Genomic DNA, 16,783 nt, shown 5'->3' on the forward strand with positions numbered 1-16,783 from the left:
TAAGCTGTGTGTGAACAGTGGAAGCAAGTAGAAGTGACCTCTTCCTCTTTGTCACTGGCAAATAAATAAGGGACTATGACTGTCATGGTATTCAAGAAAGGTTAGCTTTATTCATTCACAAAGGATATTGTATGGCACTTGATAAATCGAGAAAAGGACATTTTGGTGTTGTGAACATTTTGATACTGTTATGAAAAAAACAAGGCTATAAGGGATAAAGTATGTACCCACGCAATTTGGATTGGCAATACCCATATTTATGGGGTCATGATAAGTATTATTTAGGTGTAAGGATTAAAACAGATTCTTCCCACATATACTTAACCTGCCACAATAGAGACCTAAACTACAAGACAACACAAAAATTGAGAAGCTGATTACAGACACAGAGAGTAAGATACAATCAGTGAAATGTTTCTTATCCCTGTTTTATGCAGGTCAAGCATATTTTTATCAACCAGAGGAAAACTTGTGGACCGTAATTACTAAAAAGTTGAAGGAATTTATATGGGAGGGGAAGAGGGCAAGCATTAAGAGGAATAAGTTGATTTTCCCCATACAATGAGGCGGTTCAGGATTACCTGACTTGAAGAAACACTTTATAGTTACACAGTTAATGTGAATATACATAATGAAAGAAGAAGATTATAAATAAAGTGGAAATGTATGATGATGAAATGGGGACAAACTCATAAACTGAGGCAGCAGAAGACTTTTGGATGCACATCCTTAAGGAGAACACTAACAACCACATAGAATATTATATTTATAAAGTAGCAGAAAGCATTTTTAAAACTAAACTAACAAGGAAATGGAGAAAGAAGATTTTACGAAAAGAACAAATATAAACAGTTTTACAGAAAATACGCAAGAGGTGGAAATTTACTGGAGAAAATTAGCCAAAAAAAACCCCAAAGTATTTGGTGCAAATAACTAGAGAGGGAAAGGTAACAGAGTGGATCAGGCCAGGCAAATGTTTGGATTACAGGTTAAATACTGCTTTCGCTACCTGGTATTGGTAACAGAGGACTGGCAAAAAGAAAAGTATAGGGGAGTGCTAAGTGAAAGATCAGTAGAGTTTTTAGTTGAGACCATGACAGATGCTGTTGTTAAAAAAGGGATAACTAGTAGGGAATATAAGATATTACATGAAAGCTATAAGAATCAATTGGAGAAGGTTAAAAAAGATTGGAAAGACAGGATGGAAAGGTGATATACAAAGGAACCAGGATATCTGTATTGTTCCCAAATATGCAAAGTCCTGAAGGTTTAGGGTTCTTTCTGCTACTTTATGAATATAATATTATGTAAGGCTGTTGTCATTCTCCTTAAGGGTCTGCATCCAAAATCCCTCTCTCTCCTTGCTTCTTGAATTCCCTCCTTTTCATCATCATGCTTTTCTACTTCGAAATATATCCTTCTGCTTGTGTTAAGTATATAATCCTTAACAAACACCCTTAGCTGCCACAACTGAAGCCTTTTTAATCCATACTCATAAATACTTAATTTTATTGTGTCCTCATAAATATGGGTATTGCTGAACCAATACATGTGTGGGTACACAGTTCACAGCTATATCCTTTGTTTTATCTTCATTAATTTTATATATCAAAAAGACCTGAAACTTTCTCAAAATGTTCCACAACACTGAAATGTCCTTTTCTCATTTTATCATATACAAAATAATACTGTCAGCAAATAAAGCCAACTTTTCTTAATTACCATACCAATTATATCATTTAATTTCCAAGTCCCTTATTTTCTTTGCTAATGGCTCTAAGTGTAAAGCAAATAACAAAGGGGAAAGAGGACACCCCTGCCTGGTTCCTCTGTTCAGGCACAACTTAATCAGAGATGAACCCTTCCACTTTAATTCTTGCCTCCGATCCCTCATATATCCTCCTAATTAGCATTACTATAATATCAGAGAATGCAAATGCTTTCGTTGTCCTACTCATAAAATCCCATTTACTCTGTTGAACACTTTCTCTACATCAATACCCACGAACGACAGAGGTATTTTCTTACCTTTTGCTTCTCTCTGGATCATCATTGTTCTATTAATGTTGTCAAATGTTTGCCTCCCCTCCATAAAACCACACTGATTCATATCTATCAGTTTTGGCAACACCTTTGCCTTTTTTTTTTAACTATTATAGACATAAACACTTTAAAATCATGGTTTAAAATTGAATTGAGCCTATATGAAGCTCGGTCTGCTACGTCTTTACCATCTTTAGGTATTACAGTCACCACAGCTTTCTTCCACAATGTTGGTGCTTTCCCTCCTTTTAAAACACTGTTAAACAAAACCTTCCAGATCTTTATAACGTTCTTCCCTCCTAACTGCCAAACTTCCACAGGAATACCATATTTCCTGGAGACTTTCCCAAAGGTTGATTATACGTCACCATTTTTACCTCATCTCCTTCTACTATCTTAATTGTAATTGTTTAGCCTCATGTCCTTCCAACGTTGGCATACTTGAAAGTGTTCCTTAAATATTTCCATTTGTGCTCTTTCTTGATTTGCACATTTCTCTGATTTATACACATTTCACCTCTTTCAGGTATTTGTAATTCCCCTCATTATTGTTCAAGTTTCAAAGTAAGACTAAAAAGTTAGGTGGAAGTACCTTACTGAAAACCTCAACTACTTTCTCCAATAAGAAAAAAATATTCCTTAATATTGTTAGGCACATAAGCCAACTGCTTCTGCTTTGTTCCCCTGTATGGCTTATTGCTTAACTGCAATCTTAAACAGAAACAAACAAAAGAACTTGTGCTGCATAATAGAAGTTTACATTAAAGTTGTCCTGTAGTGCACCCTTTGCTATGACAGTCAGAAACAAACTGTATACAGGATCAGTATAGCAGATTAAATTATGTACTGAGCTTTGAAGCTGGAAACTTATATTTGAATCTCATAAGCTCCACTTACATAATGTATGATCCTGAGCAATTCAATCTGCATTTTTTGTGTTTTAAAGTCTCTCCCCTCCCAGAAAAGAAACCCTACTGTTATGTCTAGGGGATCAGTTACTCAACAAGCTGACAAAATGCATGTAGCAAATAATACCTGTGGAACTGTTTAGGTGTTAGGAATGGTGTCAACCAACACAAGCCTTAACGTGTTGTTTAACCAAGGAACATAAACTTGTGCTACTATGATAAGAGAAGCATTCACTAAAGCTCTGGACTGCTTAACAATTTTTTTTCAAAAAAAAAAGGACTAAGGGTAGTCCTTAGCTTCAAAGTCAATACTGTCACTTCATGCAGTCCCAAAAAGCAACATACACCTTACTTTGAAATATGACAGAGGGTAAAGTCATGCCTTCTCCTTAAATCTTTTAATAGTCCTTTTTGGTCTGTTTTATAACGGTGGATCATTATACTACTTTCCAAATGTTATTTGCAGTTAGCATTTTTCCATTAACTGCAAAATACAAATAATGACAAAATAAAGTTTAAAACTAATTTACTCATCCAAAGTGTAGCAGTCCCAATCCTCATCTATTTCAATTACAACAATGAGACAGGAACCATCTTTTGAAAGAACCGCTCTATCAGCAAGTACTTCTTTAAGTTTATCTATGTTATCACACAAACGATGCAGCTTAGGAAAAGTAAGAAGTCTTGCCAATGGTATGTAGAGAACACGGTCACTTATGTATGGTTCAAGAATAGCGTCACTGGTTTGAGATCCGGTTTCCAAGCAGCTGATATGAACACTGTCACAACTGTTTTTTTTCTTCTTATAACAACTATTCATTAGACTTCGCTTTATGTTGTCTGATATATTTGTAACTTCCAAAATCACAGCATGCCTCAAATACTTCATATCTTGAAGACTGGGGTAACTTACTTCAAAAACCTTAAAAGACAAAAAGTATTATTGTTAGTGAAATGCACTCTGTTGATGTTTTCACCCACCACTTGACCTCTACTTTTTAATCAGAAAACAGCAATATTTGAAATTGCTTATTCATACAATAACAAAATATGTTTTTTTTTTCCATCCCAACAAAAGTCTTAAAATTTTCATTAATGAATATATCTGGAAACCATTTTACTATAGTTATAGTCAGTTATGTTAATCAGAGATCCTGTTATTTTTAAATGTCAGCCATTCAGCCACTGTGAATGATAGACAACATATGTAAATATACATTACAAGTGCTAATACTGCTTAACTGTCCAGATTTTTGTCTCATATTTTCAGTCTGATCATTATAAAAGTTGTGGTTTTCTGGCAAATAACTGTGAATTGCAGTCACTAAATAATGACATACATTTGAGTTTCAGACTTCATATCCATCAAAAAAATGCATGTTAAGTTTATAACAGCAATATTTAAAATATGTCCCTGATTTTGAGTGTCTCCCCATTATTTTTGGCTTTGTCCAAATTTCTTGTGCTTAGAGGTTAAGCATGAATAGAAGTCTACCCATTAATTAGTTTTAACATTCCACCCTCCATTCTGCCTCCCCTCTTCTAAACCCATCTAATGCCCTCTTGAATGTCTCAATGGAGCCTTCTCTCCTCCATCCATTTCAACAGTCAATTCAGCCTGTTCCATTGTGACAATCAGTTCAATGGATCCACAACTCTCAATCTGAAGAAATATTTTTCCTAGCTCCGAAAAACAGGTGGTCCCTACAATCTGCTGGTTGCAGCCTATGCCTTCCTCTGTGTTCAGGATGATGCTTTCACATCTCCATAATAAGATCCTCTGCACCAATATCCTGCCCCCCTCCCTTTTACCAATTCTTCTGTCCATATCATGTCTTTCTAACAATTCTAGATCTCCAGCTTGTCTAGTTTTTCGACATATCCTTCTACTTTTACACCAAGCACTGTTCTGGTGGCTTTTGCCTTGACTCCTTCCAGGAGACTTATCTTTATGGCTTCCAGAAGGGGCCACAGCACACACGGTATCACTCGTTTGCTTCAATCACCATGAAAAAACACATTAGTATTTGGTTTGCTACAGTCATTGCCCTCTCACTCCTGGTGGTCCACTCCAGGTATGAGAAACATTATTGGATTCTTTGCCTAGCTTTGGAGCCAGATGATGCTTCACAATAGGGTTCTTGCGACTCCAATGCAGTAGTTTGCATTTGTCTACAATAAATCTCAACTACAATCTTCATCGGTTCGTACACAAGTACTAGGCTAGCTGCTCAAATTAACATATCCCAATTGGTTTTCTATGGGCCTAATCTATCCATGGTTGATAATTATATATTACCCTTTATGACAATAACTGGGATCATACAGTAGTTAATATGAGGGGGCACATGCACTGGATAAAGAACTTAGGAACTATCTCGGTCCATTACTAGTACAGCCCTGAGGTTAATTTTCTGTTTCCTATCCATACATCTAAGTTGCTCTTGAATATGGACAGGGATGAAGTTTGTTAAATGGGGAGCAGGAATCTCCTCCAGAGAAGCAGTATCCTCTGCAAGATATACCTGTCTCTCCAACCATTCAGTTGATGTTGTGGAAGAGGTTTATATCCCTAGATCAAGTATTTCTGATGCCATTTGACTTGCTGTTGTGCATTGGGTCAGAGGCTGCTTTAGGCACCTTTTAGCAGTCTGTATGATACAGAGAGTACACTGACAGGGCTTTGAGTTGGTCTGTGTAAGGCATGTTTAGATTTTTTTATCCTTTTAGTAAGATATCACTATGGGTGTTCCACTTATTGCATGTGTCTGGACAGATACAAGCCTAGGGGCACTATACTTAATGATTGGCCTAAAGAGGTCTGAGTAAAGGGGGGCAATGGCATCCCTAGATGGAGACACAATCTGTTTGTTTATAAGCTGTACAATATATTAGGGCTTTGTTACAACACTGGGCACATGTTGATCAAAAGTTAAGTCACTGTCCACATACATTCCCAAATCCCAAACAACTGGGTCAACTCTAAGAAGCGTATTGTTAATGTAGTAGCTCCCTGGGATAGAGAACTTCCAAAAGGATACAATAATGCATTTTTTTTTTAATTTTGTTTCAGTCCATGATTTTAGCACCAGTTTTTATTTGGGCCAAACCTTCCAGCAGGACAGTAAAGTCATCTGGGGATTCAATGACTGCTACTAGCTTGCAGTCATTTGCCAATGTAGTCAGCAAAAGCCCTTTGGTATTTGCTTTTACTTCAGTAAAAGTAGATGCCAAAAAGGAGAAGACCAATCACAGAACCCTCAGGGACTCCACTGGTGACTGATCACTTTGTGGAGGTATAAATTCCCCTATTTTTATTTCCTGCATCCTATATGTTAACCAGCTGGCAATCTAGTGGGTGACAGAGGGGTTATCCTCCCCCAGGTTCTTGCTGACCACTGAGTCCCCCTCAACAGGGCTTCAGCCCATTTATTCCCCACAGGAGGGGGTCTTCCACATCCTCTGGAAAAGAGACATCATCCTTGCAGACACTAGGGAGTTTGTACTCTTACCAGCATACCCAAAAACTGAAGACATTTTTCTTGTATGTCCTAATCCCTCTCCCATCAATGCAGATGTTGGCAAATGGACCAGCTCTGCCCACAATTTGTCCATGCATACTCTTTCACACATGCAGACAATGGGTAAAGTATTATCAGTGGGCTTGGATAGCCCACACATGGCCTACCCTTGCACCACCCCCCAACAATACCTCTGAACTGTCCAGAATTTTGTGCATCCTTGATTTTGCTTCATATTTTGTCATAGTCCTCATACAACTTTTTGGATTTTCTTGTAAATCACAGAGGACTACAGTCTGTCAATAATGCTTCTTAGTGTTCAGAAAATGTGTGTCGATGCAAAACCTATTGTTGTATTAACATTTTAAGTTGAAGTAGAGTAATATTTAAAATTGTGCCCACTTCTGGGCCTTTGTCCAGACTTCTTTAGCAAAAAAGTTGACAGAGATGCCTCTCATGAGGTCCGTCTTCAGAAAGTTGAGGGCATGGCCAACCAAAGCCACAGACACCCCTCCCCCTCCAAGAATGGTCATGCACCCCCTCTATCATGCTTCAGAGCCTCTAATGAAGCCTGCATCAATGAAGGCCACAATCATGGCTTAATCCATTACACTAGACAGGATCAAATGTCACATTTCACCCTCACAGTTATATATTTGCATCATTCATGAAGTGGCGATCCTGTTCTCTGTTCCTCAGATAAATCTGAAACAAATACAATGAACAGGTACAACAAGGGCTAACTGTTACATCTGCTGCAGTAGCCATTAGGCTATATGATACAACATCTTCAAAAAGCTCTGGCTCCCTCCCACAACTTCACTCTGACTGCTAATTGGACAACCCACTGAAAGGAATCAATAGCCAGAATGAAGATTTCCTCCATTACTTTCTTCCCGTCTCGAGAGGAAGCATCTCTGAGACTTAAAAGGAGCAGCTGTTGGCTTTGAAGCTTCTTTCTGGCAGATATGTCTCCTCTAGGGATCCTTTCCATGCAGAATACTGTTTTTCTAAGAAAAATATTACTTTTAACAAGAAGTTATGTACTCACCATAACGTTCGATGTACGTAGTCCATCTCGCCTCACATTCTTACCCGTGGGTTCGGAGCCAAATGTCGGCTCCGACTTGGTCAAAACATTTCTAGCTCGAAGTCTTTCTAGTGGCTGGGCTAAGATGGTATCCCATGCTGCATTGGTCTATATCCCCAGATCTAGTTTGCTGCAAACACCAGCACTCATTCTCCATGCATAACAACACCCAAGGAAAGGAAGAACAAACCAAGAATGAAGGGAGCTCTGAAACCAGACCTAACCTCCAGATCCTCCAGGAAGGGGGAAGGAGGGGGGGTAAGTAAGAATGTGAGGCGAGATGGACTACATACATCGAACGTTATGGTGAGTACATAACTTACATTTTTACCCATGGGACAGCGTCTCTAGCACCTAAATCCTGGGAGGCTCAGTGGAAAATACTCCTGAACACTGTGGAACCAAAGGAAGACCTGCCCCTAGATACCACATCCAATTTGTAATGAGTAACAAAGGTGTGAGGAGATGCCCAAGTAGCCGCAGCACAAATATCATCCACAGACAATCTGGCATGATAGGCTGTAGATGTAGATACAGTCCGAGTAGAGTGAGCCTTAACCGGAAACGGTAAATCCTTACCCCCTGAGGAATAAACAAAGGAAATACAGCTGGAGATCCACCTGGACAGAGTGACTTTGGAAACAGGAGACCCCATTCTGTTTTCCGAAAAGGAAACAAACAATAGATCAGATCTTCTGAAGTTTTTCGTTCTGTGCAGATAAAAACGTAGTTGTCTGTGTACATCCAATTGATGGAATCTGAAGTCTGCCTTGTTTGAGAACTGGGGAAAAAACACTGGCAATTCAATGGATTGATCAAGGTTACTGATTGACGCCACTTTGGGAAGAAAGGAGGGGTTCGGTCTAAGAGAAACCCTGTCCTTATGAAAAATCAAGTATGGGGGTTTGATTGATAGAGCTTGAATCTCTGAAATGCGTCTGGCTGACATAATGGCTACTAAAAAGACAGTCTTCCAGGTCAAGAATTTTAAATCACAAGTAGCTGCAGGTTCAAAGGGGGATGAAGTAAGAGCCTGTAGAACAAAGTTTAAATCCCAAGGCATGACAGGTTCCGATATCAGAGGACGAAGTAACAGAGTGCCCTTCAGGAAGGCCTTACAGAGTCTATGAGCCATCAGACTAGGCTCATTTGCGACATGAAAGGTAGAGATCGCCGCCAACTGGACTTTAATGGTGGCGGCCGCTGAGCCCTGGTGAAAAAGCATAGACAAGAACTCCAAAACAGATGAAATTGGAGCCGTGTAAGGGTCAATCCTTTGGGTATGAGCCCAAATTGAAAATCTCTTCCATTTGCTGGAATAAATCTTCCTGGTCAAGGGCTTATGAGAGGAAGATAAAATATGAACTACCCCCGGCGAGAAATGATGAAGCCTACCTAATGACGGAAGTGGAGTAGCCAGGCTGTCAACCGGAGGGTCCGCAGAGTGGGATGGAGCTGCCCTGACATGTGTGTCAGTAAGTCTGGTTGTGGGTCCAGAATCCAAGGAGCATCCATGAGGTAGGGATGGAGTAAGGGGAACCAAATCTGACGAGGCCAGTGTGGGGCAATCAGAATCATTCTGCTTCCCAAGGATTGCGCTTTCTGAATAACCCTTGACAGCAAGGGGACCGGAGGGAAGGCATACAGTAGACCGGAGGGCCAATCGTGGACTAGAGCGTCCCTGAGTGACTCCCCCTGAAATCAATGTGAAGTAACTTCTGCATTTGGCATTGAGGGGGCTGGCAAAAAGGTCGCAACAAGGCTGACCCCACCTGCGGAAGATCCGTTCCGCAACTTGACAGTTCAGGGACCACTCGTAAGTCATCAGAATAGCGCTGCTTAGCCTGTCTGCGATCACGTTGGACTTACCCGGAATGTGCGTTGCCACCAGAAAATGTTAGGAAGACACTGCCCACTGCCATACTCGCATGGCCTCTCTGCACAGGGGATATGACTTGGTTCCTCCCTGCTTGTTCAGCTACCACACCACTGACATATTGTCCGAGTGGACTGCAATAGTCCTGAGAAGAAGAAAGCTCTGAAGTGCCTGCAACGCAAGTAGCACAGCTCTCCTCTCCAGGACATTGATATGCAGATGCATCTCATGCTCTTGCCACGTGCCTTGGACTGTCCTGCCTAGATAATGCCCCCCCACCCCATCTGGGAGGTATCCGTGGTCACCGTGGCAATCGGGGGTGCCAGAACGAAGGGCTTTCCTATGTCCAGATTGTCGGTGCGAAGCCACCAACTGAGATCCTGTTTGCATCTGACTGTAAGTAGAATAGGGTGAGAAAGAGGAAGACGTTGAAGAGACCACTGGGCAAAGAGAAACCACTGAAGGAGTCTCATATGTAACCTTGCTAGAGGAACTTACATAATCGTCGCGGCCAAAGTCCCCAACAGTTGGAGAACCTATCTTGCCTTCGGCTCTTCTCAGAGGGAGCAGGGTGTGAACTTGTTGTTGTAGGGCTCTGATTCTTTCTTGTGGTAGAAACGCCCGCATGAGGACAGTGTCTAGTTCTGCACCTATAAAAGTGACATGCTGAGAGGGCAACAAGGCAGATTTTTCCCAGTTCAATGTTATGCCCAACTGTTGACACAGATTTATAGTGGCGTCCCTGGTCTGAATTAGTAGATGGCTGGTGGTGGCAGTGAGGAGCCAGTCATCCAGATATGGAAACACTTGGAATCCTTGACGTCTCAAGTAAGCAGTCACCACAGCCATGCATTTGGTGAACACCCTGGGGGCTGTGGTGAGACCAAAGGGCAGGGCTCGAAACTGAAAATGACTGGCTCCCAGCCGAAAGCGTAGGTAACTCCTGGATGCCCTGTCCATTTTGATGTGGTAGTAAGCATCCTTGAGGTCGATGGAGCACATCCATACTTCTTTTCCCAACAATGGGAAAATAGACTGCAATGTGACCATTCGTAACTTGGACTTTTGCACATGGTTGTGCAATCAGCTGAGATCTAATATGGGTCTCAGGGTCCCCTGTTCTTTTTGGCACCAAAAAGAATCTTGAGTAAGTCCCTAATCCAATCTGGTCTGAGGGGACATGTTGGATGGCTCCTTTTTCTAGCAGCTTTGAAACTTCTGAAGCTGCGTAATCCCTCTGACTGGGTGGAACATCCGGGATTTTTCTGACTGGAGGGAGGTCTGACGAAAAGGGAATGACATAACCTCCGGAAATTATTCGTAAAACCCATTGGTCCTGGGTGATGTCTTGCCAGGCCTCCGGGTATAATGAGATTCGATCCCCAACTGGCTCTGAAAATGCAAAGTCGGGCCTCCCATCAGGAGCGACAGTAGGGAGAACCACAAAAGGAATCGCAGTCTCCCAAGTTGCAGGGGCCTCCTCTGCCTCTAGGGCAGCGTCTCCCTGAATATCCCCCCTCCTCTGCCTCTGGAGGGGGGTTCCCCTTGTGCACCGGGAAAAAACCTCTGTGATTTCTTGAACCACATTTTTCCACCCCTCTGGGCCTTGGGATAAGGCCTAGAAGGAAGGGAAAAACTGACTCCTACTGCAGACAGAGTTTTTCCCTCCTGCTCGCACCTGGTGAGGGTGTCTTTCACCTTGGTTCTGAACAAAGAGGAACCATCAAAAGGGGTGTCAATGAATGAAGACTTGAAAGCCTCCGCGAAATGACAAAGGCGCATCCAGGCCTGTCTCCCAAGGGCGACTCCTGAACTTGCCGCCCTACTCGCTCCCTCGGCTGCATATGAAATCAGCCTCATGGAGGAGTTAACAATGGAATTGAGGTTAGACATCTGGGCGTTAACCGTCTGGGTCACCGCCTCAGAAACGTTACCCATGAAAGTATCTCCAAGCTCCTTGCGGAGATCTCTCTGGAGCCGTGTAAAGTGAGATAAATAATTCAGTGACCGTAAGGTAAAGGTCGCTGAAGAGAGGGTATGCTTCCCATACCAGTCCATGGTCCTAGACTCCTTGTTAGGAGGATGGACGGTGGAAGAAGTCTCAGCTAATTCCTTCTGAGTGGCCGTTGCCACCACCATGGCATCCACAGGGACTCCCTTGGAAAGAAACTCCTTACCCGGGGGAGCAGACAGAAATTTATTGGGTCTCCTGGGGACTGGTTCCACAGAGTCAGGGTTCTCCCACACCCTTCGACAAACCAAATCCAAGAGCTCATCGATGGGTGGAGACACCCAGGAGGCGGAGGGATGAGCACTGAAGGCCTTCAGGAAGACCGACTCCTCCTCGGAGGGGGATTTGGACGGCCAGTCACCTCTTTGTTGCAAGATCTCTAGGATGTCAGAGAAAGAAACATCCTCAGAGGATGACTTGGGGGACCCCTCTGATTCCTCGAAGTCAGTATCTGATGTGAGAGACTCATCCTGGGAGTCTATGTGCTTTCTCTTGCACGTTTTCTTTCTAGAGGGCTCCTCAGGCAAGCACTCTGAGGGGTCCTCAGAAACTTGGGGACCACTCATGGGGGTACCCTGAGGCCTTGGGGCTCTGCTGTCTAAAGATAGGTGGTGATCAGAGACCCGCACCAGAGTAGTAGGGGATAGAATGACCGACCTGCATGATGTCGCTGACGATCTGGCCAGCGCACTCAGCATGGGCTCAAAGGCTGGTCCCCCTGAGTCCGAGGAGCGGCCAGCCTCCAAAGCCATGACAGGAGTCAGACTTCCTCGTGCCGAAGCACCGAGAGGGAGACTAGGGACTGAGAGATGTCCCGAAGCCTCTCCCTCGGGTCCAACTGAAGAATCCCGAGTCCTGAATCCCGTGGACGGCGCCGACGGGGTGGAGCAGACGTTGGCACTGATAAGCCAGGAGGGGCCATCGGAACCGACCTGGAGACATCACACGGAGCTGAGCACTCCGGCTCCGAAGGCTGGGATGCACTCGGAGGAGGAAGTATTGAAGTAGGTAGCAGGATGGGCTCCAGAGCCGACTGGGATGGAGCCGAGAACCATTTTGCCAAGACCGGCGACTGAAGGAGTCTCTGCACCACTCTATCGACGTCCACATCCGATAATGTCCTGGAGGATTTGGAGGACAGGGAGGGAGTTCGAGACCTCCTCTCAGGTGATACTTGCCTAATACTAGGCGATCGGCTCCGAATAGGTTCCAAAATGATTGGAGCTGAAGCCGGTTCTGGTTCCATCACCACAAACACTTCCTGCGGCCCCGAGGATGGTGGAGCCAAGGATGTCGAAGCTGATTTAGCTATTTTCTCCGGTGGCTCCGAGGAGACTGAAGGAGCCGGAGACCTCTTTTTTGATTTCATGGTTTTAGCTTTAGAGCTGGAAGCAGTTTCCAGACCCTCTTCGAAGGAGGGTTTCAGAAGTCCCTTAAAATTAACTTATTCATTCTTTCCTGAAGGACCCTAGGACTAAATGCATGACTCCTGGGGATGGATTGCTCCCAGACAATATACACAGACAGAATGTCCATCGATAATGGACATTTTATTGCCACACTTTGAGCATTTCTTAAAGCCCGAGGGCTTGTGCTCCTTAGAATCTTTTGACATCATAACCAACTACCACCAATCACCAAGACAAAAAATTACAGGTACAGAACCAACTAGAAAAACAGTCAGAGACTTGCACTATACTTAGGGCAGGAAAACACTACCACTAACAAAAAACTCTAACGACTGATCCTCTGACACACACAAGAGTGGGGGTAGGACTAAAACCTCTAATTTAAACGGTTTTAGACCGGAAAGTTTGTAACACAGGGAAGCAAGGGGACAGACTAGGCCCTCTAACTGAAACGGGCCTAGCCCGTTGGAACAGCTAGTGGGATACCACAGAAACAATCACACACACACAACTTTTCCACAAAATAATACTAAATGAACAATAGCTATTAAAATAGCTTTCTGTTTGCAATAAATTCTCTCAAGAAGAAGAAAAAGGGTACTTAGCCAAAGCCAAGAGCGAGACCACGTCTGAGCTACACAAGCGGCAAATGAGATCTGGGGATATAGAGCAGTGCTGCATGGGATAACATCTTAGCCCAGCCAATAGAAAGACTTTGAGCTAGAAAAGTTTTGGCAGAGTCGGAGCCGAACCTACAGGTAAGAATGTAGGCGAGATTGGACTACATAACGTCCTATATTTTGACTAAGGTGTTTCCTCATTTAAGAGTACCAGTATTTTTCCTCAAAAAGGAAGTTCTTGACAAGGAGCACAGTTATTACTGAAGGACATATTTTTGCATTAGGGTCTGTTTTTGTGACAAGTGTGTTCTACTTTTGCCAATATTTAATGTTTTATGATATTTTTAAGAAATGGTACCACCAGTTTCCTCACCTTTACCTTTAATAAGAATAAAGATTGCTTACAATACTTAGACATTTATGTAGGGAAGGAGGATGGTAGGTTTTTTTCGAAGGTTTATAGGAAAGATAACTACTCCAATTCATATTTGTCCTATTCTAGTGCACACCCACACCACCATAAAAAAGGAATTATTAAAGGGCAGTACGTGAGGGCTAGTAGAATGTGCTCTAGGAATGAAGATTTCCATGAAGAATGTGAGAAGCTACATGGAATGTTCCTAGAGAGAGGATACCCTGACGCACTAGTATTTGAAGTAGAAAAAGAGGTGGTGTCTGGGAGAGAAAATAAATTCTACCCAATATTAGGAATGGATGAATCAATGAAATCATTGAGCCAGGTAGATGGGCTTGATGGTACTAGTAATCTTGTTCTGGATTATAATGGTGAAGCAAAATTTATTTTTAACTTAATAAAGGCTGAATGGCAAAATTTGGTGAGTTGTCGGATCTGAACCGCCTTTTTGAACACCCATTGAAATGCACCTTTAGGAAGGGAAAGAACCTTAAAAATTATTTTGAAATAAAGGGGAGGGGCCAATTTAGTAAAAAGGGCAGAATTGGAACATTTAAATGCGGTAGTTGTCCGCAATGCCCATTTATATACGCCCGTGATTCAGTCCATATACAGAGTAGGGATATATTGGTGAGGAGTACTGAATATGCAAACTGTCACACAAGTGGAATCATTTATTTGAGCATTTGCAAAAAATGCCAAGCTTTTTATGTGGGGAAATCCGAACGTAAATTGAAAAATCGGATATATGAGCACAATTATGATATTAGAACCGGGTGTCCCAATAATGCTTTGTCCAGACATAAAATTAAATGTTTGGATGCAGAATTTCACTTTTTTGTTTTGGAAGTGGTTAAGAAAGACATACGAGGGGGGCCATGGGAGGATACGATCGAATATAAAGAACTGTTATGGCAACTTCTGCTGGAATCGTATACCAAACCAGGCCTGAATAATATTTTATCTTTATTGCCTGTGTTAAAATTGAGGGCAGCTAAGCTTTGAGTGTTATTCTTATTCTCAAAATTAAAAAGGTCAGCTTATTGAAGTGCTCTGTGCTCTTTTACTTTTTTACTTTTTTCCCTTTTGAATGTAAGGTACTTAACCTTATTATTGTGAGGCAATATCAATTTAATAATTAAGATCTATTTCTAATAGAATAAGATAGGAAGCTATAACTAACTCTTAATAAAGCAAACTTTGGGTTCTGTGTAACATCCTTATTTTATCACTAGAGGGAGTATGTGGATTAATAAAATAGACAAAATGTAGGCAGATATGTATTACTGTATTTAAATTTGTATTTAATTTTGTTATGTATGAATGATCTCTATTGTAATATGCTTTTGTGAAAATGAATAGTGTCTTTTATGTTCTTATAGCAAGGTTTAAGTAATGTGTTTGGTTAGTTGTGAATTTTATGAGTTTTTATAAGTTTTTAAAAGTTTTTAAGTAAGCAAGAGTTAGTAAGCTGTAGTTAGATGATGAATTTCAAGTGTGTTTCATTAATTGGTTAATTATATTAATTGAATGTATTTATAAGGAAGGATAGAATGGATGCATTGTATTGCATCTGAAGAAGTGTCTTAAACGAAAACGCAGGTGTGGAGACATAGCGTTTGTGCTTTGGGACTGTTTTGGATCTACATTTGTGTTCCAGTCGTTTTGTGGTAATAAAATCCATTTTTCCAGCAAGGACTGAGTTGCCTTCCTCCTCTGGTGCTTTTGCTACTAGTGAGTATTTGTTCGGTGCTAGCCTCCTTTTTGTTGTTTGGTCTGGTCGAGTTATGGAGGTGGAGGAGGGCACTATAGCACCAATTGAAGGTGACTTACGGCTGGACACTAATGCTAAGTTGGATATATTGTCTGGTCAACTAACCCAACTACTTGAGCTTATGACGAGGGAAAGTTGTGGTGTGCAGAGTTCACCTTCAGCACTTCCGCTGAATCAGGAAGCTCTCCCAAGGAGGGAGAGGCGGCGATGCAGGCAGCGGTCCAACAGTCAGTCGGACTATGAAGGTATTTCTGAGGATCGACCACTTTTCGGGTCCGGAACAGTTGATGGCAGTGAATTTGGCAATGGTGTACCAATGTGCTTTAGGTCTTTGCAAAGTGAAGAGCAGAATTCAGCGGTTAAGCAGTGAACGGACGTTGTGAATGGAGCAAGACCAAGGCAGTATGGCCAAGACGCTAGAGGGTTCAGCGAAATGGTCGCGAATACTAAACAGTCAGGTACCAGCCAAAAAGACTCTTACAATGGACAGATGGACTTTAACTCTGTTTTAAAAGTGAAATATTGTTTTAATTCTAAAAATCTGCCTAATAACAAGGATGTTGAGTTTAATAGTACGTTTAAGCAGAACATGGATCGTTTTGATGAAATGTTGTTCAAATTTAAAAATTTAGAGCTTGAGAATGCTTACCTGAAGGAATGTATAAGTTTAAGTATTGTCCCGAAAGGGTTAAGGATATGCAAGTATCCTAATAAAGTGAAAGTAGGGTCTGATTTTCATCAGGAATTGTTGAGTATTTTTAATAATTGTGGCCTTGACATTTTAAAAGCTATAGTGAAAGAAAATTCTAGGGAAATGGAGGGCCTTAATTTGAAATTACAGGAACTGAATAAAGTGATAGTTAATGACCTTCTGTTTTCCATGGATGAAAATCGTAAGAAATATCAGATTATGTTAAATAATATTGAGAGAAGTTTAGCTAATGTTTTTGAAATAAAGTGTAAAAAGCTTGGGAGGGACATGGAGGAATACAAACAAAAAAACAATTACCCCAACCCAAGAGGTGCTTACGCTAATAGTAATAATAAAAAATTTAATTATCAGTCTAACCAAGAATTAGTTTCCGAAGAGATAGAACAAGGACAGGATAATATTGG

At 41.7% G+C, this 16,783-nt stretch overlaps 1 protein-coding gene across 2 annotated transcripts in view; it reads right to left on the bottom strand.

Annotated features, from left to right (window-relative positions):
• Positions 1-3,267: 3,267 nt before the first annotated feature.
• HENMT1 (HEN methyltransferase 1) overlaps positions 3,268-16,783 on the bottom strand; it is a 1,010,665-nt gene continuing 997,149 nt past the window's right edge. For both annotated transcript variants that reach the window (XM_044086068.1, XM_044086067.1), the window contains exon 7: positions 3,268-3,873. In XM_044086068.1, coding sequence (XP_043942003.1) covers positions 3,478-3,873 — 396 coding nt within the window. In that variant the 3' untranslated portion in view covers positions 3,268-3,477. The remainder of the gene's footprint in view (positions 3,874-16,783) is intronic.

Source organism: Protopterus annectens, chromosome 10.part0 (assembly GCF_019279795.1).
Source record: "Protopterus annectens isolate FY-2018-M chromosome 10.part0, PAN1.0, whole genome shotgun sequence".
Taxonomy (NCBI): domain Eukaryota; kingdom Metazoa; phylum Chordata; order Ceratodontiformes; family Protopteridae; genus Protopterus; species Protopterus annectens.